Source organism: Rattus norvegicus, chromosome 14 (assembly GCF_021556685.1).
Source record: "Rattus norvegicus strain SHRSP/BbbUtx chromosome 14, alternate assembly SHRSP_T2T, whole genome shotgun sequence".
Classification (NCBI taxonomy): Eukaryota; Metazoa; Chordata; class Mammalia; order Rodentia; family Muridae; genus Rattus; species Rattus norvegicus.
Genome location: NC_141547.1, coordinates 67,009,599 through 67,035,523, shown reverse-complemented (window position 1 = coordinate 67,035,523; position 25,925 = coordinate 67,009,599). Strand labels below are relative to the sequence as shown.

At 41.4% G+C, this 25,925-nt stretch overlaps 1 protein-coding gene across 7 annotated transcripts; it reads left to right on the top strand.

The window, feature by feature from the left end:
* The first annotated feature begins 915 nt into the window (after window positions 1-915).
* On the top strand, window positions 916-25,900 carry Pacrgl (parkin coregulated like). Of its 7 annotated transcripts, XM_087583807.1 has the most exons (10): window positions 1,168-1,385; window positions 1,884-1,940; window positions 2,818-2,885; window positions 3,017-3,168; window positions 5,142-5,209; window positions 6,903-6,993; window positions 9,147-9,281; window positions 9,871-9,978; window positions 11,449-11,529; window positions 25,190-25,900. In XM_087583807.1, exons 3-10 carry the CDS (start codon window positions 2,834-2,836, stop codon window positions 25,244-25,246), a joined length of 744 nt encoding a protein of 247 aa, XP_087439933.1. In that variant the 5' UTR covers window positions 1,168-1,385; window positions 1,884-1,940; window positions 2,818-2,833; the 3' UTR covers window positions 25,247-25,900. The 7 variants fall into 7 exon arrangements, 4 of the variants coding, with proteins under 4 accessions (XP_087439931.1, NP_001385855.1, XP_087439933.1 ...); XM_087583805.1 differs by lacking the exons at window positions 1,168-1,385; window positions 1,884-1,940 and adding an exon at window positions 916-1,153; NR_174143.1 differs by lacking the exons at window positions 1,168-1,385; window positions 6,903-6,993 and adding an exon at window positions 937-1,062.
* Window positions 25,901-25,925: the final 25 nt, after the last annotated feature.

Here is a 25,925-nt window from a genome sequence, read left to right as displayed (position 1 = left end):
CCTTGTTCTAATCATCTATCTGGTCTATCCAGCTGCATTTTAGTCAGTCTCATGTGGAATCCTCAGAGGTTTCTTAAACTTGGATGGCCCAGAAAACATTCATCATTAATGAATGATGCCCTGTAGAAGTTTTTGTAAAACAAAAACATAAAGTGTAAAAGTTTTCCTTAGAATTAAGGCAAGTTTACAAAATTCATGGTCATTTTTTGTTATAAAGAACTGGAAACTTTGTGTATCATGGTCTGAGGTCTGAAATAGAACACGGAATTTCTGCCCCATACTTGAGGAGAAAGTTAAAGCTTTAGGCTCAACAAAGAGGATTCTAGAGAGGAGTGAAGTAGAAAAGTGTAAAAGAATTTGGTCTTTTAACAGATATTACCTAAATTATTGCTGATGGAATTGCAAAGGGAGACATTCTCTCCCAGCATCAATTTCATGAAAGTAATATGAAGGACAAAATAGTATGCTTATAGCTATAAAGTTAGAGTATTATAAAATTATCATATTATAATTAATATAAAATTAGAGCATTCTGCAGTTGAATGCAAGACTATATGGAATGCCATATTAATGTGGCAGAAAAAGAATTAGCATGACAAAAAGCTAAAAGAAACTCAGGCGGTCAGGATTTAATGCAGACATGTTGGAGGACTTTAAATATTTCTGAGAAGCTATGAAATAAGCACATAGACTGGAGAGCGGCAAGACTGGAGAACTAGAGCGAATCAGCGTCTCTTTTCTGGAAACTAAACTTAAACTTCTATTAGGGTCCTCCCAGGGCTTCCTTGTCACCTGAGACAAACTGTGGCATACTTCCCTCCCCCCCTTACAATGGCCTAGTTGCCAGGCAACCTCCCAAGCACCTCTGTAGCCTCCCTATAATTGGGTTACCGCTAGCGGCGCGCGTGTGACGTCACTGCACGGCGCCGGATGTCTATGCTACTTGAACTTGGCTTCTGGAATCACCGCTGCCGGAGGCGGGAACAAGTGGGCTTTGGTGCAGAGAGTCCGAGTGACACCCCACGTGGGCGGCGGCAAGCGCCGGTGGCGGCTGGAGAGGCGGTAGGAGCGGACGCCAGAGGCGGGAGCCTCGGCGTGAGGGCTCTCCCATGTCGGCTGCTCGTGGCTAGAGCCGGAGGAGCTTGTTGCTAAGGTCCTGGAGCACGGGAGCTCCGGGAACGGAATCCGCGCTTATCTTTCCTCACACTCTCTGTGTCTCTCTTTGCCAGTTTCTGTTTCTGCTAGTCTCTGTCTCTATCTCTCTGTCTCTGTCTGTCTGTCTCTCTCTCCCTGTCTCTCTCTGTGTCTGTCTCTGTCTGTCTCATTCTTTTCCTATAGAGGTGTCTACACACTTTAACAACTGAATGGAACTTCGGTGCTGGGAAGTGGGTTGATTTGATGATGGGATGTTCACAAGTTGGAAAGCAGGTTTTACTTTATGCTAAAAAAGAGAATTGGGCTTGTCCGTTGTAGTTGGAAGGACCTTTGCAGTTGAAAAAACAGCTTCGTTAGCTGAGCAACTTTAGAACTTTTTGGAATTTTCTAGGTTTCTAATTAGAGAGTACAAGAAAGATGGCAAGTAGTTCCCTGATCTTAAACTACTGGCTACTGAAATTTGGTACTTGTAAAACAAAGATTGTGTGGTTTCCTAGCATATGCAGCTGCCACCAGCCCCTTTTAGGCAGAGGCCCCAATGAAAGCCAGGGGATTTGTGTTGTGTTGTCCACCTATGACATTGTGACATGATATAATAATAATATAAGCCCTCACATAAAGTGGATTTCTGTATTCTGGTGTCTTATTTATAATCCTAGGAAAGAAATGAGGGGTGACTTGGTAGTATTTTTATAGCAACCTACTTTTCACCTTTTTATTTCCTGTAGTCACTGCTACATCACACTACCTACCTCAACTCATTTAAAGAACAAAGTAGTCTAAAGGTGAAGTAAGCCTTTTTCTTTCACAAAATCTATGAGCCCATGATTGTCAGCGATGGAATAATATTCACTCAAGTAGATATTATTTTTTAAACCAAATATACTTACATTGTCTTTTAAAGTAAAAAGTAATACTTTTAACAGTTAAAAGATTAATTTTGCCAGATATGCTGTCACATGCCTTTAAGCAAGTCTAGCACTCCAGAGATGTAGACAGGTAGATCCCTCTAGGTTCAAGGCCAACCTGGGTTATATAGCAAGTTCTATATAATGAGACCCCGTCTAAAAAACAACTAGTATTTTGGAAAGATGCGAGGGGCTTGCAGAACAGCCTAGTAGAACCATGGGCTCCAGGTTCAGTGAGTTAGCCTGGTGGAAAGCAATAGCAGAAGACACCCACTGTCAGCCTCTGTCCTCCGTGCACACATACCTAATTGCAGACACTAATGGGCATGTGTACAGATACATGATACCAACTACCTTGAGTACTTAAAACACCTCGGAAGCTCTGTTTTTTGGAACATTTAAGAGCTTTTCAAGTGAGGAGATTCAGTGGCTTTGAAACTGATTTAAAATATAAAGTGGGCCATGGAGATGGCTCAGCTGGTAAAGAATCTGATCACACAGAGTTCTTTGAGAGCTTAGGGTGACCTGTCTGTCATCCCAGCACATGTGAGACACTGACAAGGGAATTCCTGGCACAAGCTGACATTAGCCAGTAAGGGGAGCTCTGGGCTCAGTGAGCAACACTGCCTCGATATATAAAAAGGGGAGCTATTGGAAAAAGACGGTAACCTTGGACCTCCACACTCACATCTGTATATAACGGTATTCGTTTTGGCAGATCAACAGATTCTGAAATTGTTTCATTTAACTGCAGGGGTGAAAGAGAAGCTATGCAGAAATCAGAGTGCTCTGGAGGTGTGCAATTGAGAAACAGAGCAACAGGTATAGAGTTTTACTTTTTTAAAAGGGAGAGGCCAGGTTTGTTAATGACACGTTCTGTGTTCCATGTAGATACGGGATCAGTTTCTGTTGCATCTCCATCTTTTGTACTGATGTCCTGTTATTTTTTCTAGGTAGTAATGATCGCACATCCTCAAGCACACAGGTGAAACACAGGACTGCAGTTCAGCGCAGCAAATCCTCCTCCTTAACCAGTTCTCCAGAGGCTGCCAGACGGGCTCATCCTCGGCCAAGCGATAAACTCAACCCTAAAACCATTAACCCTGTGAGTATAAATCCTTAAGCAGTACATTTTTATTTTTATAATGGCCCTTGTGATACATTTTATTTTAAATCAATACATTAAAGCAGTACATTTTATAGGAATAGGCACTTAGCTGATTACAGTAAGTAAGCTCTTAGAAATTCTTGTAAATCCAAGAATGCTCTCTTAGGTTTCCTTTTTACTACTTTTTAGCTAGCTATGTTGATTTTGTTATCTTGTTAATTGCATGTCAGCATTTTGTTTGTTTGCTTTGTTTTTTGTTTTTTCTTCCTATCCTTTCTTTTTCTTTTTCTTTCTTTCTTTTTTTTTTTTTTTGATACTTTTTTATTTACATTTCAAATGTTATCCCCTTTCCTGGTTTCCTGGCCATAAACCCCCTATCCCATCCCCCCTCCTTCTATGAGGGTGTTTGTTCCCTATCCCCAACCACCCACCCCTTCCTGTCTCCCCGCCCTGACATTCCCCTACACTTTGGGAGTCCAGCCTTGGCAGAACCAAGGGCTTCTCCCATTGGTGCCCAACAAGGCCATCCTCTGCTACATATGCAGCCGGAGCCATGGGTCTGTCCATGTGTACTCTTTGAGCAGTGATTTAGTGCCTGGGACCTCTGGTTGGTTGGTATTATTGTTCTTATGGGGTTGCAAGCCCCTTCAGCTCTTTTAGTCCTTTCTCTTAACTCCTCAGATGGGGACTCTGTTCTCAGTTCAACGGTTTGCTGCTAGCAATCATGTCTGTATCTGTAAGCCTGTGTGTCAGCACTCCTGGACACTGGCTTTCTCCCAGCGGGGGATCTGGGTACAGAGAGCTGTGGGAATGGGTCAGCTCCCTGCGCAGGCAGAAACCAGAAGGGTCCTGTCCTAGACTGCTCCTGGGGTTGTGTGTCCTGAGGGCTCTAGGTGGGTCCCTTGGGACGGAAGTGGTGGTCTTACCCCTGATTTCAAGTGTGTCAGTGCTCCTAGCGACTCACTTTCAGCTCTGGGTGCAGACAGAGACTGGAAGGATCTTCTCCCTGACTGTGTCCAGAGGGTACTAGGCAGGTTCCTCTTGGGCCAGGAATGTGAGCAGAAGTGGTGGTCTCCCCTGAGCTCTCAGGATTGTCCACAGTTCTGAGAGTCCAGCTCTTTCCCCCATGGGATTTGGGTAGAGAGAGCTGTGGGGACCAGGTAGCTCCAGGAGCAGGCAGAGAGACCAGTGAAGTAACTTGCATTCAGCTGCCATGGAATGGCGCATTTATGCCGTTCTGTGTTCACATAAAACTCTTAACCATTTTTTAATGTTCTACAAATTTGGTCTACCGGAAACCATACTGTAATCCTCTGCTCAGTAGAACCATAAAGCTAGTTTGGAGAAATTACCCAGATTCTCTGACCTCTACATATCTATATTTGACTGAAGGGCATGCAGGGCATACAGTGCTGACTAAAAGCAGATGTCCTCTGTCCTTAGTGCCACTTCTATAATCTAGACGATACATTCACATGTATGTTTTTAAAACTTGTTCCTAATTTGTGATTTTACTAAGCCCAGCCCCTTGTTTCACAGAAGCATAAAGGCAGTTTGGAGAAATTAATAGATTCTCTGGTCTTTACACATCTATGCTTGGCCACAGGGCATGTGGGACATACAGGGATTGGAGAAAGCACATCTCTACTCTCCCTCTTCTTAATCTGAGGATTCTTCCTTCAGACTGAGAAAGGAGAAAGACTTGTTGATCTGTGTGTGGTTTCAGCCACCTGCAAACCTTTCAATCAAATTAGGGGTTGAAGAGAAACAACTCCGAAGGCTTGTTTGTGTGTTTTTCACAGTTGTGTGGCTGAGCAGGGGTTTGCACAGTGTGGGTATTTTGTGTGTGTGTGTGTGTGTGTGTGTGTGTGTGCGTGCACATGCACGTGCATGCACCTGATCTCAGCAGGCTTAAAACTGAAGATATCAGTAAGTGGAGGTGATGGTGATATTTTGTTCTTTAATTTCAGTTTGGTGAACAGCCACGGGCCCCTTCTGCATTTGCAGCTATTTACTCTCAAGGAGGCATTCCTTGCAGGTAAAATTAATACACCCATAGCTGACTGTGCGGTTCAAAGTAATTGAATGAAATCAATATATTATTCAGCTTAAATTGTTGAAAACTTACTTACTACTGAGATTGAAATCCAAGGCGGCTTATTACCTTGACTGTTAAATTGTATAAATTCCTGGATATCGTTGATTAAAAAACATGAACTCCAATATGTAATTACTAAGATCTGTAGAAAAGCACATAACTTAAGAAATTAAATTGAACCGAGTGTACCACTTTTGGTACAACTAATTTAAGCTTTAAGCATTGGCAGGCTTCCACAAATTGAAAACAACAAAAAAAAGCAAATTTCCCAACCAAACCAAAACCCCACCTGTTTTGTAGGGAAACACTGCCCAGTGCAGTGAGATAATATTATTTATTAATATATATGACTACTTTTGCTTCTTTTTGAATAAATTTTTATGTGTTTTATCATAGAATATTCAGCTTTATCTTTTTTTCTTGGTAGAAAATTTTATTGCTGTCATAGAAAGGATAACTACAACTTCAGTTTTTATGTTTAGCTCTCAAAGTTCAAAACTGCATTTCTTAATAAATTCAAATTTAGAGTGAAAAATAAGTTAAGGAAGCATGAATTTATTATTGCTGTTTAATTCTTAGAGTCTAAATGGAAGGGTTAGGGATGTGGCTTTATTACTGGAATGTTTCTCACCAGTCTCCTAGCATTTGGTTAATCTGCCATGGTCATGTATATTGTAATCTCAGCACTGAGGCGGAGAAGCAAGTGAATGGTCACTCTTGGCAACATAAGGAGACCCTGTCTCTCTTATCTCTGTCTCTGTCTGTCTGTCTGTCTCTCCCCTCTCTTTCTCTCTCCTCTCTCTCTCTCTCTCTCTCTCTCTCTCTCTCTCTCTGTCACACACACACACACACACACACACACACACACACACACACGGGGTGGGAGAGTCAGAAAGAGGGAGAGCAGCAGAGAGATCAGAGTTCTCTTTTGTTTTAAATGTCTTGAGTGCTTTCCCTTGAGCAATTGAGAGTTGCTGGAAAGGTAGAAAGTTACCTTCTTGAGGCCCCATGTCCAAGACCTGCCGTCGAGCCAGTGGGACCCAGAAGACTAAGGAAGTGCTAGTGAACGAGCAGTGACTCGCAGAGATGACGGTCAGGCTGAGCTGTAAGCCCCTCAGCTGTGTTTCAGGAATGGCTCTGCAGGATAGTGAGAGGCTTTCACAGGGCCATTTCACCTTCCTGCACTTAGTGTTTTTTCTTTAACAAGGAGTAAAACAGATTTACCCTCAGATCATTAGTGTTATCAGTGTATGAAAATGTTCTCTGTAAACATTACCTGTTCTAGTTACTACATATTTTTCATTTTTCTATAGGTTACCTATTTTATTGTGATTATGTCTGCTGAGAGAGATCAGTGGAACGCGTATATCAAGATTTTGAGAGAGTGACAATGTCTAAATATAAATATAGAACGTTTTCAATATAACCATACTCATAGTTTTGTGGAAAACGTGGAGATATGAAGGATTGCTTACTTGGACTGTTTTGTCTGTGTTTTTAAGAGTATGGTAATCCTGTATGTCATAAAATAATTCTATTACATCTCTATTCTGGGAAGAATATTGTGTTATAAACTCCCTGCTTAGAAATGCTTGTGGCGTTTCCTGCTACATTCACTGATTTTGTATTTTAGATTGGTACATGGCTCAGTAAAACACAGATTACAGTGGGAATGCCAGCCTGAAACTCTTCCATTTGACCCGCTTCTAATTACATTAGCCGAGGTAAAACATTCCAACCCTTGTGAGTGCTTATAGAAAAACTATTTTAAAAATTTTAGTTATTTTGCACCTTATAAGTGTATATCATTCTATACTTTTAAAATATCAAATAAGAGGCATTTATATATCAGACTCTAAGCAAGTAATTGCAATTGATATATATATCTATATGCAGGTATATAAGACGTTTTACACACACACACACACACACACACACACACACACACACACACACACACGTATATAAAATAAATTAACCAGTCTTGTAAAAATGGAAATCTAACAGGGATGAATGAATAAACGAAATAGATGCTAAATCATATTTATTTCTTTTATAGACATGTCTAATTTTTTTTGCTTCATTCTTATCCTCATACATCCCCACTGTAGTTCCCCACTCTCCACTCCTCACTGTTTGACACCCACCCCACACTTCAGATCCACTCCACTTAATATGACTTCAATATTCCTTCAGAATAGAGTGGACCTCCCAGGGTTATTAACTGAACGTGGCATAAAAAGTTACAATATGATTAGGTACAACGCCTCATATCAAGGCTGGACAAGCCAACCCAGTGGGAGGCAAAGGGTCCTAAAGCAGGCAAGAGTCAGACAGTCCCTATTCCCAGTGTTAGGAGTCCTAAAGAACACCAAAGTACACAACCATAACACATGCAGAAGACTTATACAGGTTCCAAGATTCATAGCTCTTATATAAAATTGCAAACCATATTTTAGACTAATCAAAACTAGTAATATATTACATAGTCCAAATGGTTAGGGTAAACAAAGTACTCTAATTTGGGAAGTCATTCAAAGGCTTTTGCTTTTACCACTCTTTAAGCCCTTCTAAAACATTTGTTTGCTTGCTTGCTTGTTTGTTCGTTTGGTGTGGGTGTGGGTGTTCCATGGAGTGCATATAGGAGTCAGAGGACAACTTCTAGAAGTTGATTGTCTCCTTACACCATAAGGGATCAGGGATTGAACCTAGGTATCCGGCTTACTGAGAACTGCCTTTACCTGTCAAGGTATCTCAGTGTCGAAGCCCAGTCAGGTATATACACCTGTGGCCCACTGCCAGTACATTTATTTCTGTGCTGGATAGCAACTTTTTTCTTCTCTCACCTAATAGTGGGGAAGAAGTACTGACAGACCACTGTTGAGATTCATTTCAGTTTTGACTTTCAATTCTCCATCTTGAAAATGAATAAGATACAGGTAGTTAGGACAGGTACTGAACCTATTAGTGAGTGGTTTTCCATGTTTTGTTTTAGGGAACATGATAGGACAATGAGAGGCTATTTGACCCTGTTTGGAAGCAGATAGTCAGGTCAAATTGACAAGTTGACAAAATACTGAACATTGGCATGGGTAACTTGACTCTAGCTGGTTATTTGAACCTGCCTCACAAAGAGATCCAAGAGCATGGCTACTGCTTTCTCTTTGCTTTGTTTGACTTTTTCAGAGGTCAGATGGACATTTTTACCTTCTAGTACTGGCTGGAAAATAACAGAGTGCTGACTAGTATAAGGCATTCAAGAAGGAAGGCATCATGAGAAATGCTACACATAGATTGTTTTCAAATTGTGCTCCAGTGTGAACAGCATATCTAAGTTCTAACTGGGTTTGTCCCAGACAGTCAGTGCAGGGTCTGCCTTCTGAATATCCTAATGTTTTTAAGTGTGAAGGGCTATGTGTTAACTCACTGAGCACATTTAGGCCCCATATGGAGCACACAGTGAGCAGTTTGCTGTCCTGCAGTGTTTCTTAGGCAGCAGTGACGTCAGTGTTCTGGTGACTTCCTTTGACTAACAGCTTTTCCTTCCCCTCCACCTCTCCTCATCTTATCTGTCTTTGTTTTTCTTTTTTACCTTTTTCTTTTTTATCTCTTTAGTTTTTCCCTTCCTTTATATTATTCTATTGATTTTTCCGTTTCTTGCTTTCTTTTTTTCTTTTTCCATGTAAGAGTAAAGACTTCTGTATCATGTCTTTTTACATGATTTCTCAGTATAATTCAAATTATAATCGCTGAAATTGTGATTAGGAAAATATTAAGCAAACTTCTAGTTTCATTTACACTAGCATTGAATTCTGTGGTTAGTAACATAATCAAAAGATACTGAATCAGGTTTCTCTGTTTATATTTCCTTTGGCAGGGTCTGAGGGAGACCAAGCATCCTTATACCTTTGTGTCAAAGGAAGGCTTTAGGGAGTTACTTCTGGTCAAGGATGCTCCTGAAAAAGCTATCCCTTTGCTACCTCGACTGATCCCTGTGTTGAAGGCAGCTCTAGTAAGTCATTTATTTCACTGGACTCCATTATTCCCAATAACATGATATGGATGAAAACTCTTGATACAAGAGAGCATTATCTGTTCTTCCCCTCCCCATATACAGTGTCAGAGTCAGAAAGTTTTGTACTGGACGACTTTAGATGATGCACTTTTAGGTTCCTGGGAGTAAAAGGGAACCTTTTAGATAGATAGAGGATATAGCTCAGGTGACTTTTTTCTCTGTATAACAGATGTGTATTAGTAACTGTTCTTATCTGATGGAGATTGTTTTACCTCTAGATACAGTACAATAAAGCTTACTCCCAAAATTCTGTTTGTTGATAGATTTCCAGAATGAAATGCCTACTGCTGTTGTCTTGCACCTGCCTGCCCCTTTCCCTACTCTCCTTCCTTTCATTTTCCCTATCTTGTCCCTTTACTTCCCCCTACCCGCATTGATTCCAGTGAACAAGCTCGTTGAGATAGAAGTGCACTAATCCTTGTAGAAAATCCATTCTGAAAGTAGGAAGTAGAATTATAAAGGCTCATGGAAAAAGTCCAAATGAAAGTATCCAGTGACTCTGATTTCCCTGTTAACTGGCCCACAGGTTCACTCTGCTGATGAAGTGTTTGAAAGAGGACTGAGCGCTCTCGTGCAACTGAGTGCGGTTGTTGGCCCGTCTCTGAATGGCCATCTGAAACTACTGCTTACAAGTGTGAGTACCACCCAGGGGAGACTAGCTGGGCAGATCTTCATAAGCCCAGCCTTCAGATCAAGCACTAACTAACCTAGCTCAGATCCGTACAACCCAGTTTCTTGTCATGGTATAGCCTACTTGGCAGAAACAAACCCATGATAGGAAGGATTTGCTTGGCCTCAATGTTCCACAGGTGTGAGTCCTTCGTGACAGGACAGATGTGGTCATGTGGAACAGGTGTGTGGGAAAGGCACAGGGTCTCAGAACTCCTCTCCAGCACCACCCCACTCCCCCACCAGCACCACCTTTCAATAACATCATCACATGAAAAAGAATCAGCCCACTCCTTGGTTCGAGCCTTTCAACTTTCTCTGGCAAAACCCTCACACAAACCAAGGGCTTGCTTTATTTACCTGGATATTTTTCTGTCCAGTGACGTTAGCAGTGCATGCTAACCAACCCTCACCAACAAGTGAAGATTAGACTAAGTATGTCACAGAGTATTTAGTGGACTGTACCTCTTTATTATTTTCTAGTGGATTAAACTTACAGCACTGAGTTTAGGTTTCTAATAAAAAGTGCTCAGTACTGTTCCGTTAAACCTGTGTTGAATATATTTCCAAAATGCTTAGCAGAGAGGATGGCTTACTGTAGCTGAACTGTCTAGGTTACTGTCTGCAGAAGTGCGTGTATTTAATGGGGAAGCTGTGCAGTTGCTCGTCACACTGCTTCTCTGTGACGCGGCCTCCCTTCATCTGTGCTCTCCTTAAACGTCTTAGGTTTCTGGCTATGGTGTGTTTAGGATGTAAGCAGAGATAAGTGGTCCTGTGCCCTCTAGTCTCCTTTCCTTTGTCAGCGTCTCCCTCGTGTTGCTGGGTAATGTGTGCTTTGGAGGTAGAGCGCTCTAGCATAGTTCTCTTCATGGGCTTGGGTGTGATGAAATCAAAAGTAGACCATGCTTCTGTAAACGGGTTTGTGTGTGGCTGCAGGAGCATATGTGTTTCTCTGTCTGCACATATGCATGCATACAGACTGTAGAGGACAGTCTTGGGTGTTTTCTTCAGAAGTTCTGTCCACTTCCGTAAGAGGGATCTTCGCTTTACCTGGAGCTAACCAATTAGGCTGCCCTGTCTGGCCAGTGGGTCCCAAGGAACCACTTGTTTCTGCCTCCCCAGTGATGGAATTATAAACAGAGGCCAGCATGCCCAGCTTTTATTGGGTATTGAAGTCAGTCATTTCCCCAGCCTCAACTAACTAGTAGCAGATATTGCGAGATAGGTAGAGCTTGAAATGACATGAATTCAACTTTTAACCAAATGTTACATTGTTACATGTAAATTTTAGTGAAGTATTTACTGAAACAAACTTTGTTAAAGTTTTTTTTAAAGTAAGTTAGACTTGCTTAAATTAAGGAATGCTCAAAAATTATTTGTGCTTATAGCAGAGATTATTTGTTTATTTATAACATCTCTTCCCCAAATTTTCAAGCTTTCGAAGAGGCTAATGGACAAAAAATTCAAAGAGCCCATCACCAGTGCTTTACAAAAGCTGGAGCAGCACGGCGGAAGTGTAAGTACTTGTTACCCTGTGCTCTCTCTGTACATTCTACTTTCAGTCCAGGTGGAGGTGGTTAGCATGTGTTAGCTCATTGTAGCTGAAAGTGTGAGTGTGAGCTTTTCTTCCTTTCTTTCTCTCTCTCTCTCTCTTTCTTTCTTTCTTTCTTTCTTTCTTTCTCTCTCTCTCTCCCTCTCTTTCTTTCTTTCTTTCTTTCTTTCCTTCTTTCTTTCTTTCTTCTTTTAGGCTTAGAATTTCTGTTTTGCTGTGATGGTGTAGTTTTTTTAATTTAATTTTTTTTACTTATTCACTTATTGTGTCCCACTCACCGCTCTCCTCCCCGTTTCTTAAATTCACTTTATATCTCGATCATTGCCTCTCTCCCACAGTCCCTTCCCCCATATCCCCCTCCCCTTTTCCTCTGAGAAGGGGGGAAACCTTCCCTGGGTTTCCCCTACCTTAGCACATCAAGTCTTTGCAGAGCTAGGCACATCCTCTTCCACTGAGGCCAGACAAGGCAGCTCATCTAGAAAAACATATCCCACAGAGAGGCAGCAGCTTTAGGGATAGCCTCCTGTCCAGTTGTTCAGGACCCACATAAAAACCGAGCTACTCATCTCTTACATATGTGCAGGGAGGCCTAACCCTAACCCATGTATGCTCTTGGTTGGTATGGTTGGTGGTTCAGTCTCTGAGAGCCCCAACGGTCCAGGTTATTTGACTCTGTTTGAGTTAGTTGGCTTCCTATGGAGTTCCTATCTTCTTCAGAGCCCTCAATCTCTCCCCTTACTTTTCCTTAAGAATCCCAAAGCACCACCCAGTGTTTTACTGTGGGTTTCTCCATCCATCTGAGTCAGCTACCGGGTGGAACCACTCAGAGGACAGCCATGCTAGACTCCTATCTGCAAGCATAAGAGTATCATTAATAGTGTCAGGAATTGGTGCTTGCCCATGGAATGGGTCTAAGGTTGGGCTGGTTATTGGTTGGCCATTTGCTCAGTCAGTCTCTGGTACATCTGCTGATCCTGTGTTTCTTGTAGACAGGATAAATTTTGGGTCAAAAGTTTTGTGGGTGGATTGGTGTCCCTATTGCTCCCCTGGGGTTCCTACCTGGCTATAGGATGGCCTCTTCATGTTCCATATCCACACTGCTGTAAGTCTCTGATAATGTTGCCCCCATTGATTTTTAGAAGCCTCCCCATCCCAATTTATTTCTTCCTTGATCCAGAGATCACTGAGTAGGGAATTGTTCAGTTTCCATGAGTGTGTAAGCTTTCTAGTGCTTCTTTTGTTGTTGAAGTCCAGTTTTAATCCATGTGGTCTGATAAGAGCCATTATTTCATTTTTTTTTTAATCTGTTGAAGCCTTCTTTATAACTGAACATATGGTCAGTTTTGGAGAAGGACCCATGAGATGCTAAGAAGAAGGCATATTCTTTTCTCTTTGAGTGAAATATTCTGTAGATGTCTGTTAGGCCCATTAGATTAAAAATGTAGGTTAGTTTCATTATTTCTCTATTTAGTTTTTGTCTGGATGACCTGCCAATTGATGAGAGTGGGTGTTGAAGTCTCCCACTATTTGATGTGCAATTTAAGTTTTAGCAATGTTTCTTTCACAAATGTGATTGCTCTTGTTTTAGGGACATAGATGTTCAGAATTGAGATATCTTGGTAGATTTTTCCATTGATGAGTATGAAGTGTCCTTCACTTCTCTTGATTAATTTTGGTTGAAAGTCTCTTTTATTGGATAGTAGAATGGCTTCTCCAGCTTGCTTCTTGGGTCCATTTGCTTGGGGAACTTTTTTCTAGCGCTTTATGGTGAGATATGTCCATCATTATTGCTGAGGCGTATCCAGCAGAAAGATGGTTTCAGTCCACTGTTAGCCTGTATCTTTTTATTTGAGAATTGAGAGTATTGATGTTGAGAGATTATTAATGGCCAGTGACTGCTATTTTGATGTTGGTGTGTTTGTGTGTGTTTCCCTTGTTTTTTCTGGCATGGAATTACATATTTCCTATGTTTTCTTGGATGTAGTTATCTTCCTTGGGTTGGAGTTTTCCTTCTAGTATTTTCTGAAGGGCTGAATTTATGGATATATATTGTTTAAATTTAGGTTTCTCTTGAAATGTCTTATTTTCTACGTCTATGGTGACTGAGAATTTTGCTAGGCATAGTAGTTTAGATTGGCATGTGTGGTGTTTCAGAGGTTGCAAGTTATCTGTCCAGGCCCTTCTAGCTTTTAGAGTCTCTGTTGAGAAGACAGGTATAATTCTAATAGATCTGCCTTTGTATGTTACCTGGCCTTTTTCCCTTGTGGCTTTTAATAGTCTTTGTTGTATAGATTTGTGTTTTGATTATTATGTACTTGGAGGATTTTCTTTTCTGGTCCAGTCTAATTGGTGTTTTGTAAGCTTCTTGTAGGCTTGTAGGTAGATGATAGGCACCTCTTTAGATTGGGAAAGTTTTCTTCTGTGATTTTGTTGAGAATATTTTCTGGGCCATGAAGCTGGGACTCTTTACCTTCTTCTGATCCTATTATTCTTTTTTTTTTTTTTTTTTTTTTTTATTATCTTGAGTATTTCTTATATACATTTCAAGTGTTATTCCCTTTCCCGGTTTCCGGACAGACATCACCCTCCCCCCTCCCCTTCCTTGTGGGTGTTCCCCTCCCAAACCTCCCCCCATTGCCACCCTCCCCGCATAGTCTAGTTCACTGGGGGTTCAGTCTTAGCAGGACCCAGGGCTTCCCCTTCCACTGGTGCTCTTACTAGGATATTCATTGCTACCTATGGGGACAGAGTCCAGGGTCAGTCCATGTATAGTCTTTAGGTAGTGGCTTAGTCCCTGGAAGCTCTGGTTGCTTGGCATTGTTGTACTTTTGGGGTCTCGAGCACCTTCAAGCTCTTCCAGTTCTTTCTCTGATTCCTTCAACGGGGGACCTATTCTCAGTTCAGTGGTTTGCTGCTGGCATTCGCCTCTGTATTAGCTGTATTCTGGCTGTGTCTCTCAGGAGAGATCTACATCCGGCTCCTGTCGGTCTGCACTTCTTTGCTTCATCCATCTTGTCTAATTGGGTGGCTGTATATGTATGGGCCACCTGTGGGGCAGGCTCTGAATGGGTGTTCCTTCAGTCTCTGTTTTAATCTTTGCCTCTCCCTTCCCTGCCAAGGGTATTCTTTTTCCTCATTTAAAGAAGGAGTGAAGCATTCACATTTTGATCATCCGTCTTGAGTTTCCTTTGTTCTAGGGATCTAGGGTAATTCAAGCATTTGGGCTAATAGCCACTTATCAATGAGTGCATACCATGTATGTCTTTCTGTGGTTGGGATAGCTCACTCAGGATGATATTTTCCAGTTCCAACCATTTGCCTACGAATTTCATAAACTCGTTGTTTTTGATAGCTGAGTAATATTCCATTGTGTAGATGTACCACATTTTCTGTATCCATTCCTCTGTTGAAGGGCATCTGGGTTCTTTCCAGTTTCTGGCTATTATAAATAAGGCTGCGATGAACATAGTGGAGCACGTGTCTCTTTTATATGTTGAGGCATCTTTTGGGTATATGCCCAAGAGAGGTATGGCTGGATCCTCAGGCAGTTCAATGTCCAATTTTCTGAGGAACCTCCAGACTGATTTCCAGAATGGTTTTACCAGTCTGAAATCCCACCAACAATGGAGGAGTGTTCCTCTTTCTCCACATCCTCGCCAGCATCTGCTGTCACCTGAGTTTTTGATCTTAGCCATTCTCACTGGTGTGAGGTGAAATCTCAGGGTTGTTTTGATTTGCATTTCCCTTATGACTAAAGATGTTGAACATTTCTTTAGGTGTTTCTCAGCCATTCGGCATTCCTCAGCTGTGAATTCTTTGTTCAGCTCTGAACCCCATTTTTTAATAGGGTTATTTGTTTCCCTGCGGTCTAACTTCTTGAGTTCTTTGTATATTTTGGATATAAGGCCTCTATCTGTTATAGGATTGGTAAAGATCTTTTCCCAATCTGTTGGTTGCCGTTTTGTCCTAACCACAGTGTCCTTTGCCTTACAGAAGCTTTGCAGTTTTATGAGATCCCATTTGTCGATTCTTGATCTTAGAGCATAAGCCATTGGTGTTTTGTTCAGGAAATTTTTTCCAGTGCCCATGTGTTCCAGATGCTTCCCTAGTTTTTCTTCTATTAGATTGAGTGTGTCTGGTTTGATGTGGAGGTCCTTGATCCACTTGGACTTAAGCTTTGTACAGGGTGATAAGCATGGATCGATCTGCATTCTTCTACATGTTGCCCTCCAGTTGAACCAGCACCATTTGCTGAAAATGCTATCTTTTTTCCATTGGATGGTTTTGGCTCCTTTGTCAAAAATCAAGTGACCATAGGTGTGTGGGTTCATTTCTGGGTCTTCAATTCTATTCCATTGGTCTATCTGTCTGTCTCTGTACCAATACCATGCAGTTTTTATCACTATTGCTCTGTAATACTGCTTGAGTTCAGGGATAGTGATTCCCCCTGAAGTCCTCTTATTGTTGAGGATAGCTTTAGCTATCCTGGGTTTTTTGTTATTCCAGATGAATTTGCAAATTGTTCTGTCTAACTCTTTGAAGAATTGGATTGGTATTTTGATGGGGATTGCATTGAATCTGTAGATTGCTTTTGGTAAAATGGCCATTTTTACTATATTAATCCTGCCAATCCATGAGCATGGGAGATCTTTCCATCTTCTGAGGTCTTCTTCAATTTCTTTCCTCAGTGTCTTGAAGTTCTTATTGTACAGATCTTTTACTTGCTTGGTTAAAGTCACACCGAGGTACTTTATATTATTTGGGTCTATTATGAAGGGTGTCGTTTCCCTAATTTCTTTCTCGGCTTGTTTCTCTTTTGTATAGAGGAAGGCAACTGATTTATTTGAGTTAATTTTATACCCAGCCACTTTGCTGAAGTTGTTTATCAGCTTTAGTAGTTCTCTGGTGGAACTTTTGGGATCACTTAAATATACTATCATGTCGTCTGCAAATAGTGATATTTTGACCTCTTCTTTTCCGATCTGTATCCCCTTGATCTCCTTTTGTTGTCTGATTGCTCTGGCTAGAACTTCAAGAACTATATTGAATAAGTAGGGAGAGAGTGGGCAGCCTTGTCTAGTCCCTGATTTTAGTGGGATTGCTTCAAGTTTCTCTCCATTTAGTTTAATGTTAGCAACTGGTTTGCTGTATATGGCTTTTACTATGTTTAGGTATGGGCCTTGAATACCTATTCTTTCCAGGACTTTTATCATGAAGGGGTGTTGAATTTTGTCAAATGCTTTCTCAGCATCTAATGAAATGATCATGTGGTTCTGTTCTTTCAGTTTGTTTATATGATGGATCACGTTGATGGTTTTCCTTATATTAAACCATCCCTGCATGCCTGGGATGAAGCCTACTTGATCATGGTGGATGATTGTTTTGATGTGCTCTTGAATTCGGTTTGCCAGAATTTTATTGAGTATTTTTGCGTCGATATTCATAAGGGAAATTGGTCTGAAGTTCTCTTTCTTTGTTGGGTCTTTGTGTGGTTTAGGTATAAGAGTAATTGTGGTTTCATAGAAGGAATTCGGTAGGGCTCCATCTGTTTCAATTTTGTGGAATAGTTTGGATAATATTGGTATAAGGTCTTCCATGAAGGTTTGATAGAATTCTGCACTAAACCCGTCTGGACCTGGGCTCTTTTTGGTTGGGAGACCTTTAATTACTGCTTCTATTTCCTTAGGAGTTATGGGGTTGTTTAACTGGTTTATCTGTTCCTGATTTAACTTCGATACCTGGTATCTGTCTAGGAAATTGTTCATTTCCTGAAGATTTTCAAGTTTTGTTGAATATAGGTTTTTATAGTAAGATCTGATGATTTTTTGAATTTCCTCTGAATCTGTAGTTATGTCTCCCTTTTCATTTCTGATTTTGTTAATTTGGACGCACTCTCTGTGTCCTCTCGTTAGTCTGGCTAAGGGTTTATCTATCTTGTTGATTTTCTCAAAGAACCAACTTTTGGTTCTGTTGATTCTTTCTATGGTCCTTTTTGTTTCTACTTGGTTGATTTCAGCTCTGAGTTTGATTATTTCCTGCCTTCTACTCCTCCTGGGTGTATTTGCTTCTTTTTGTTCTAGAGCTTTTAGGTGTGCTGTCAAGCTGCTGACATATGCTCTTTCCTGTTTCTTTCTGCAGGCACTCAGCGCTATGAGTTTTCCTCTTAGCACAGCTTTCATTGTGTCCCATAAGTTTGGGTATGTTGTACCTTCATTTTCATTAAGTTCTAAAAAGTTTTTAAGTTCTTTCTTTATTTCTTCCTTGACCAGGTTATCATTGAGTAGAGCATTGTTCAATTTCCACGTATATGTGGGCATTCTTCCCTTATTGTTATTGAAGACCAGTTTTAGGCCGTGGTGGTCCGATAGCACGCATGGGATTATTTCTATCTTTCTGTACCTGTTGAGGCCCGTTTTTTGACCAATTATATGGTCAATTTTGGAGAAAGTACCATGAGGAGCTGAGAAGAAGGTATATCCTTTTGCTTTAGGATAGAATGTTCTATAAATATCCGTTAAGTCCATTTGGCTCATGACTTCTCTTAGTCTGTCTACATCTCTGTTTAATTTCTGTTTCCATGATCTGTCCATTGATGAGAGTGGGGTGTTGAAATCTCCCATTATTATTGTGTGAGGTGCAATGTGTGTTTTGAGCTTTAGTAAGGTTTCTTTTACATATGTAGGTGCCCTTGTATTTGGGGCATAGATATTTAGGATTGAGAGTTCATCTTGGTGGATTTTTCCTTTGATGAATATGAAGTGTCCTTCCTTATCTTTTTTTGATGACTTTTAGTTGAAAATTGATTTTATTTGATATTAGAATGGCTACTCCAGCTTGCTTCTTCTGACCATTTGCTTGGAAAATTGTTTTCCAGCCTTTCACTCTGAGGTAATGTCTGTCTTTGTCTCTGAGGTGTGTTTCCTGTAGGCAGCAGAATGCAGGGTCCTCGTTGCGTATCCAGTTTGTTAATCTATGTCTTTTTATTGGGGAGTTGAGGCCATTGATATTGAGAGATATTAAGGAATAGTGATTATTGCTTCCCGTTATATTCATATTTGGAAGTGAGGTTATGTTTGTGTGCTTTCATTCTCTTTGTTTTGTTGCCAAGATGATTAGTTTCTTGCTTCTAGGGTATAGCTTGCCTCCTTATGTTGGGCTTTACCCTTTATTATCCTTTGTAGTGCTGGACTTGTAGAAAGATATTGTGTAAATTTGGTTTTGTCATGGAATATCTTGGTTTCTCCATCTATGTTAATTGAGAGTTTTGCAGGATACAGTAACCTGGACTGGCATTTGTGTTCTCTTAGGGTCTGTATGACATCTGTCCAGGATCTTCTGGCCTTCATAGTTTCTGGCGAAAAGTCTGGTGTGATTCTGATAGGTCTGCCTTTATATGTTACTTGACCTTTTTCCCTTACTGCTTTTAATATTCTTTCTTTATTTTGTGCATTTGGTGTTTTGACAATTATGTGACGGGAGGTGTTTCTTTTCTGGTCCAATCTATTTGGAGTTCTGTAGGCTTCTTGTATGCCTATGGGTATCTCTTTTTTTAGGTTAGGGAAGTTTTCTTCTATGATTTTGTTGAAGATATTTACTGGTCCTTTGAGCTTGGAGTCTTCACTCTCTTCTATACCTATTATCCTTAGGTTTGATCTTCTCATTGAGTCCTGGATTTCCTGTATGTTTTGGACCAGTAGCTTTTTCCGCTTTACATTATCTTTGACAGTTGAGTCAATGATTTCTATGGAATCTTCTGCTCCCGAGATTCTCTCTTCCATCTCTTGAATTCTGTTGGTGAAGCTTGTATCTACAGCTCCTTGTCTTTTCTTTTGATTTTCTATGTCCAGGGTTGTTTCCATGTGTTCTTTCTTGATTGCTTCTATTTCCATTTTTAATTCCTTCAACTGTTTGATTGTGTTTTCCTGGAATTCTTTCAGGGATTTTTGCGATTCCTCTCTGTAGGCTTCTACTTGTTCTCTAAGGGAGTTCTTTATGTCTTTCTTGAAGTCCTCCAGCATCATGATCAAATATGATTTTGAAACTAGGTCTTGCTTTTCTGGTGTGTTTGGATATTCCGTGTTTGCTTTGGTGGGAGAATTGGGCTCCGATGATGCCATGTAGTCTTGGTTTCTGTTGCTTGGGTTCCTGCGCTTGCCTCTCGCCATCAGATTATCTCTAGTGTTACTTTGTTCTGCTAGTTCTGACAGTGGCTAGACTGTCCTATAACCTGTGTGTCAGGAGTGCTGTAGACCTGTTTTCCTGTTTTCTTTCAGCCAGTTATGGGGACAGAGTGTTCTGCTTTCGGGCGTGTAGTTTTTCCTCTCTACAGGTCTTCAGCTGTTCCTGTCGGCCTGTGTCTTGAGTTCACCAGGCAGGTTTCTTGCAGGGGAAAAGTTGGTCCTACCTGTGGTTCCAAGGCTCAAGTTTGCTCGTGGGGTACTGCCTAAGTCCTCTCCGCTGTGGCAGCAACCGGGAAAATCTGTGCCGCTCCTTCCGGGAGCCTCCGTGCACCAGGGTTTCAGATGACGTTTGGTGTTTTCCTCTGGCGCCTGGATGTGCACAGAGTGCAGTCTCTTCTGGTTTCCCAGGCGTGTCCGCCTGTCTGAAGGTTCAGCTCTCCCTCCCACGGGATTTGGTTGCAGAGAACTGTTTATCCGGTCTGTTTCCTTCAGGTTCCGGTAGTGTCTCAGGCGCAGGGGTCCTGCCGCTCCCGGGCCCTCCCCTACGGGAACCCAGAGGCCTTATACAGTTGCCTCTTTGGCCAGGGGTGGGCAGTGTTGGTGGTCTCCTCCGCTCTGCAGCCTCAGGAGTGCCCACTTGATCAGGCGGTGAGGTCTCTCTCCCACGGGGTTTGGGAGCAGAGAGCTGCTGCGGTCCGGGATCCGCCGGTGTGGACTTCCGGTAAACACAGGAAGTGTCCGGCCTTAGAGGAATTTTGCCTCTGTGTGTCCTGAGTTCACCAGGCAGGTTTCTTGCAGGGGAAAAGTTGGTCCTACCTGCAGTTCCAAGGCTCAAGTTTGCTCGTGGGGTACTGCCTAAGTCCTCTCCGCTGTGGCAGCAACCGGGAAGATCTGCGCCGCTCTTTCCGGGAGCCTCCGTGCACCAGGGTTCCAGATGGCGTTTGGTGTTTTCCTCTGGCGCCTGGATGTGCACAGAGTGCAGTCTCTTCTGGTTTCCCAGGCGTGTCTGCCTCTCTGAAGGTTCAGCTCTCCCTCCCACGGGATTTGGGTGCAGAGAACTGTTTATCCGGTCTGTTTCCTTCAGGTTCCGGCAGTGTCTCAGGCGCAGGGGTCCTGCCGCTCCCGGGCCCTCCCCTATGGGAACCCAGAGGCCTTATACAGTTGCCTCTTGGGCCAGGGATGTGGGCAGGGGTGGGCAGTGTTGGTGGTCTCCTCCGCTCTGCAGCCTCAGGAGTGCCCACCTGATCAGGCGGTGAGGTCTCTCTCCCACGGGGTTTTCGAGCAGGGGAGATGATCCTATTATTCTTAAGCTAGGCCTTTTCATGGTTTTCCAGACTTCCAGGATATTTTTTTTAACTTATGAATCAATTTCTTCTACTATATCTTCTACACTTGAGATTGTCTCTTCCATCTCCTGTGTTCCACTGATGATGCTTGTATCTGTTGTTTCTGTTCTCTTCCCTAGGGTTTCCATCTCCAGAATTCTCTCAGTTTGTGATTTCTTTATTACTTTTATTTCCATTTTCAGGTTTTATTTATTTCCTGAACAGTTTTATTTATTTCCTTCACCTGTTTGATTGTATTTTCCTATATTTCTTTAAAGGATTTATTTGTTTCCTCCTTAAAGGCCTCTAATCATTTTTATAAGATTGGATTTAAGGTCATTTTCTGTGTTTCAGTTGTTTGAGGAGATCCAGGGCTTGCTGTATTCGGGTAGTTGTGGTCTGGTTGTATCAGCTGCCCTGGTTTTTGTTGATAGTATTCTTTCCAGGGCTTTTAGCCATCTGGATAGCTTTAGTTCCTGGATGTTCCTGTTGTAGTAAGTACTGGAGGGGGCCTAACCTCAGTGATCCTGTGTGGTAGGCCTCTAGTGGATATCACTGGGCTGTAAGATTCTGGATCACCCACTCAGATGAAGGTATCTGGAGAGGTGGTAGGAGAATGGAGGTCTAGTGAGCATAGCTGGCAGCTCAGGTCAGCCGTGCGTTCTTCTCCAGAGGACTCGGTGGGTAGTGGAGATGTGTGCAGGGAGAGAGAATCTTACCTGTTTGGTTTCAGATTGGCAGGCTTGCTGAAGGTGGGCGGAGAGGTGGCAGGAGAATGAAGGGATGGTAGGGATGGCAGCCTGCTCAGTGCAGCTGGGCATGCCCCAGAGGACCTGGCGTGGATTCAGTTATGTTCAAAGAACATCAGATACTTTTAGGCCAAAGCCACTCTCTGATGTTTGCAGAAAGTCCCAGATCCTGTCCAAAAACACATAGGGGTGCAGCAGGTAGGGGAGTTGGGTTCAGTTGGGTTCAGTTAAGTTTTTAAGATGGCTTTTTCAGAACCAGCTGGGTAAATACAGGCCTGTGCATTTTTGTGGTACACTCTTACTTATTTTTCTCTTTAAACTATTTTAGATATTTTGTTTCAACCTGTGAAAAGATCAGAGCAAGGATAACTGAGCCCAACCCCAGTTTCTTATAACTTTTTACTTATTTCTGTACTAGGGAGAAATCCCAGGTCCTTGTATGTGTCAGAAGGTACTACTTGAGCTTACTGTAGTCATGGATCTCCTCTTCCCTTTGTTTGGCCTTGTTTTCTTCCACTGAGTTTTAGAATCTCCCTGTAGATATACATGTTAGTGCAACACATATATATATACATTCTGGAAGAGTTGATCTGATTTTTTTTCACAACTCTTCAAGGGCAGGAATATGGCGGCTTCATTACTATATGATGTCAGCAAGATTATTTGAAATTTTATAATTTAAAAGAAGTATTCAGCTACTTAATATAGAACTTTCATTTCCTGTATTTTCTAAATAATTACATGGAAATGTATATGATTATATATATTTTGCTGCCCTTGCCTTAATCAGCTAATTCTGCTACTTTTAATAATCTATAAATTGCATATAGTGTTTTTGTGACGAACACCTAAAGTTTATGCAGAGGAACTAAGCCTTAAAGGAACTGTTAGAGAATGTATTTCTTCCTTGTGTTTGAGCTCTAGACAGGAGACCCTGAGGACATGTGCAGAACCAGCACCTACTAGTTCAGTGACTCCACTGAGAAAGTACTTATCTGTCAGTGTACTCGGTCATCCTACAGTCTGAGCCCCAGAAGTAACTGTGCTCTCCTCCTTTGTGAAATGTTCTTTGTAAACAGATGGTGGATAATGGTGACAGCTTTTTAAACTGGGCCTCTCCTAGATGGTTGGCTGCCTCCAGAAGAGCTTCTTAGGGAATGAATCAGGAAAAAGGACAGGAGCATCATGTGACATTTGTGGACGTCTGTGTGTTGGGAGGGGACGTTGTGATGGAGATGCTTCTCAGAAGCTGCATTTGGAGCTGGCCTGCAGAAGATGTAGTTGGCTAGTCCAAGGCCCTTGGGTGTGTGGGGGGGCTGCTTTTGTTGTTACTCAATCTTATTAGTTTGTTGCTAATACTGAATTTAAAAAGAAAAGGAGGTTGTTTGTACAAGAGATGTTAAACATTCCTCAGTATCTTTACTGGCCATTGTGTATCCTAAATTATATTTTAGTAAAGTAATGCTAAATTATGTTATCACTAAGGTTTACTATTGGGTAGAGAGATGACTCAGCAGTTAAGATCACTTGTTGCTTTTGCAGAGAACCTGGATTCAATTCTCTGTACTCACATGGTGATTCACAACCTCCATTTCCAAGCCGACATAATGCACTCTTGATGGCTTCCCTGGGCACCAGGCATGCACATGGTATAAGAGACACACGTGGGCAAAATGTTAATACCTATAAAATTACACATTTAAAATTTTTTTAAGCTATGCTTTAGAATTAATGCCTGTGCCTTTTTGGTTTGATTAATGTTGTGCAATAGTCCTCTTTATCTTCTAAGAATTAAAAAAAAATATATTTAGTTTCTTCAGTAGTAATGATTTTTTAAAAAGTTCTTGGGACTGGAGAGATGACTCATTGGTCTGCTCTTCAGAGAACGCAGTTCCATTCCCAGCATCTACATGGTGATGACTTACAACCATAGAAAACCTAATGTCCACTTCTGGCCTCTTTGGCCATACCATACATTTGGTGCTCAGACATATACAGAACCCTATACACGTCAATTAAAAAAAAATACCTGAAAAAAAAAATCAAAACCAGGAATTCTTAGTGCAGGTGTTTCCTGTTTCTCTTGACTTTTATAGATTATAATAATGTGAAGGCTCAACTACTGGAGAAATGGAAACATTTGTTAAAACACACAGAATCTTTCTTATAACTAATGTTTCCCGGTCTTAAGTTGAAAATAGTTTTACAAATGCATGATTTACTTTCTGTGCTCAGCAACATGCTCATTTGTCTTGGGAGAGGGAAATGCCCTGCGTGTGCCTCATATCCTTTAGTGTGTGTGAGCACTGTAACAAGTACTCTCCATAGCCCACTGTAAGCACCAAGCTCATTTAGGCTCCAGGCTGAGCCTCAGGGAGGCTGGGCTAGTCGCTTCCTTTACATCAGGATATTGGGTAGAGAAGTAATTAACCCTAGTATGCCAGTGAGGTACAGGGAAGATAAATCTAAGAACTGCTCTCACTTCTCCCTGCTTCTGTACATAGGTAGGGTTTTGGTTTTGGTTTTGGTTTTTGTTTTTTTTTTTTTTTAATTTACCTCAGAAAAAGTTCTACTCATCTTGTAATTTTGCTTGTATCTTTTGTATTAGTTTTGTTTGCGGATACTGACATTAGCTATCTACAATTGATGGTTACTAGCAGGGGTGTGGGGAGGAGGGGAACGACTCAGTTCAGTTTAAGAGGTCCACCGCTGAGAGTTTGACCATGCTCCAGTGAGTATCTAGATTGGATCAACCTCCTTCCTTCCTTCCTTCCTTCCTTCCTTCCTTCCTTCCTTCCTTCCTTTCTTTCTTTCTTTCTTTCTTGATTTTAGTTATTTTGGGTGGTGTCAGAAGGTTCAGGGGAGTCTTGTATACTCCTTTTTTTTATAATTTTTTTTTATTAACTTGAGTATTTCTTATTTACATTTCGAATGTTATTCCCTTTCCCGGTTTCTGGGCAAACATTCCCCTAACCCCTCCCCCTCCCCTCTATATGGGTGTTCCCCTCCCATCCTCCCCCCATTACCGCCCTACCCCCAACAGTTTGGAACTGAAAAATATCATCCTGAGTGAGCTAACCCAATCACAGAAAGACATACATGGTATGCACTCATTGATAAGTGGCTATTAGCCCAAATGCTTGAATTACCCTAGATCCTTAGAACAAATGAAACTCAAGACGGATGATCAAAATGTGAATGCTTCACTCCTTCTTTAGAAGGGGAACAAGAATACCCTTGGCAGGGAATAGGGAGGCAAAGATTAAAACAGAGTCTTGTATACTTCTTAACCAACACTTGTTAACCAACACTCAGTAGTGCCTACTGAGGAACTGTTTTTTCTAATGCCTGTGTTTTCTTTTGTTGTCAGGCAAGTCTTATCATCATCAAATCCAAAATCCCAACATACTGCTCTATCTGCTCTTGAGCAAGGGAGGCAACAAAAGCCATGCTGCTTCCTTAGGCGCTGCCTGTGGTCACCTGGGCTGTCTGTCAGTCCAGTTCATTCTGACTCACAGCACCATTCATTCATGAACTCTGCTGCAAGAACCAATGTCAAATTCAGAAGAATCATCATACAAGAAGTTGTCAACAGAAAACTAATTAAAGTAATGTGCATAAAAGTTGAGTGCTGTGGGGGTTTCTCGTCCTTGTCATCTGTGCGAGTTTATGGATCATATCTGTGTGTGTATTTTCCAGTACATTTTTACTTACAGCCCATCTGAAGATCACTTTGTGACTGTACTTTACTTTATAGGTTGGTTTTGGCCATTTCTTGGTTTTTATATTTATCAAGACTGAAAAAGTTTTAAGAAAGCAAGTAAACATTTGTGACTTCATTATTAGCCGGAGTGTGTAAATGTGTATTTTATATTGCGGGAATGCTTGGTAATATCATTTTTGTTCTGAATATTCTAGCTTTACAAATTTCTTTTAAATGTGTTGTTCATTACAACTTTTTAAAGTACCTAAACTTTAGGTGTTAATTGGAATTAAGTAAATGCTATTTTTGTATTTTGTAGCCCCAAAATACTGATGATGTATATATACAGGTATTCAGAGATTAAAATCTTAAATCTTACATGTACTGAGTGATATTGTAGTTG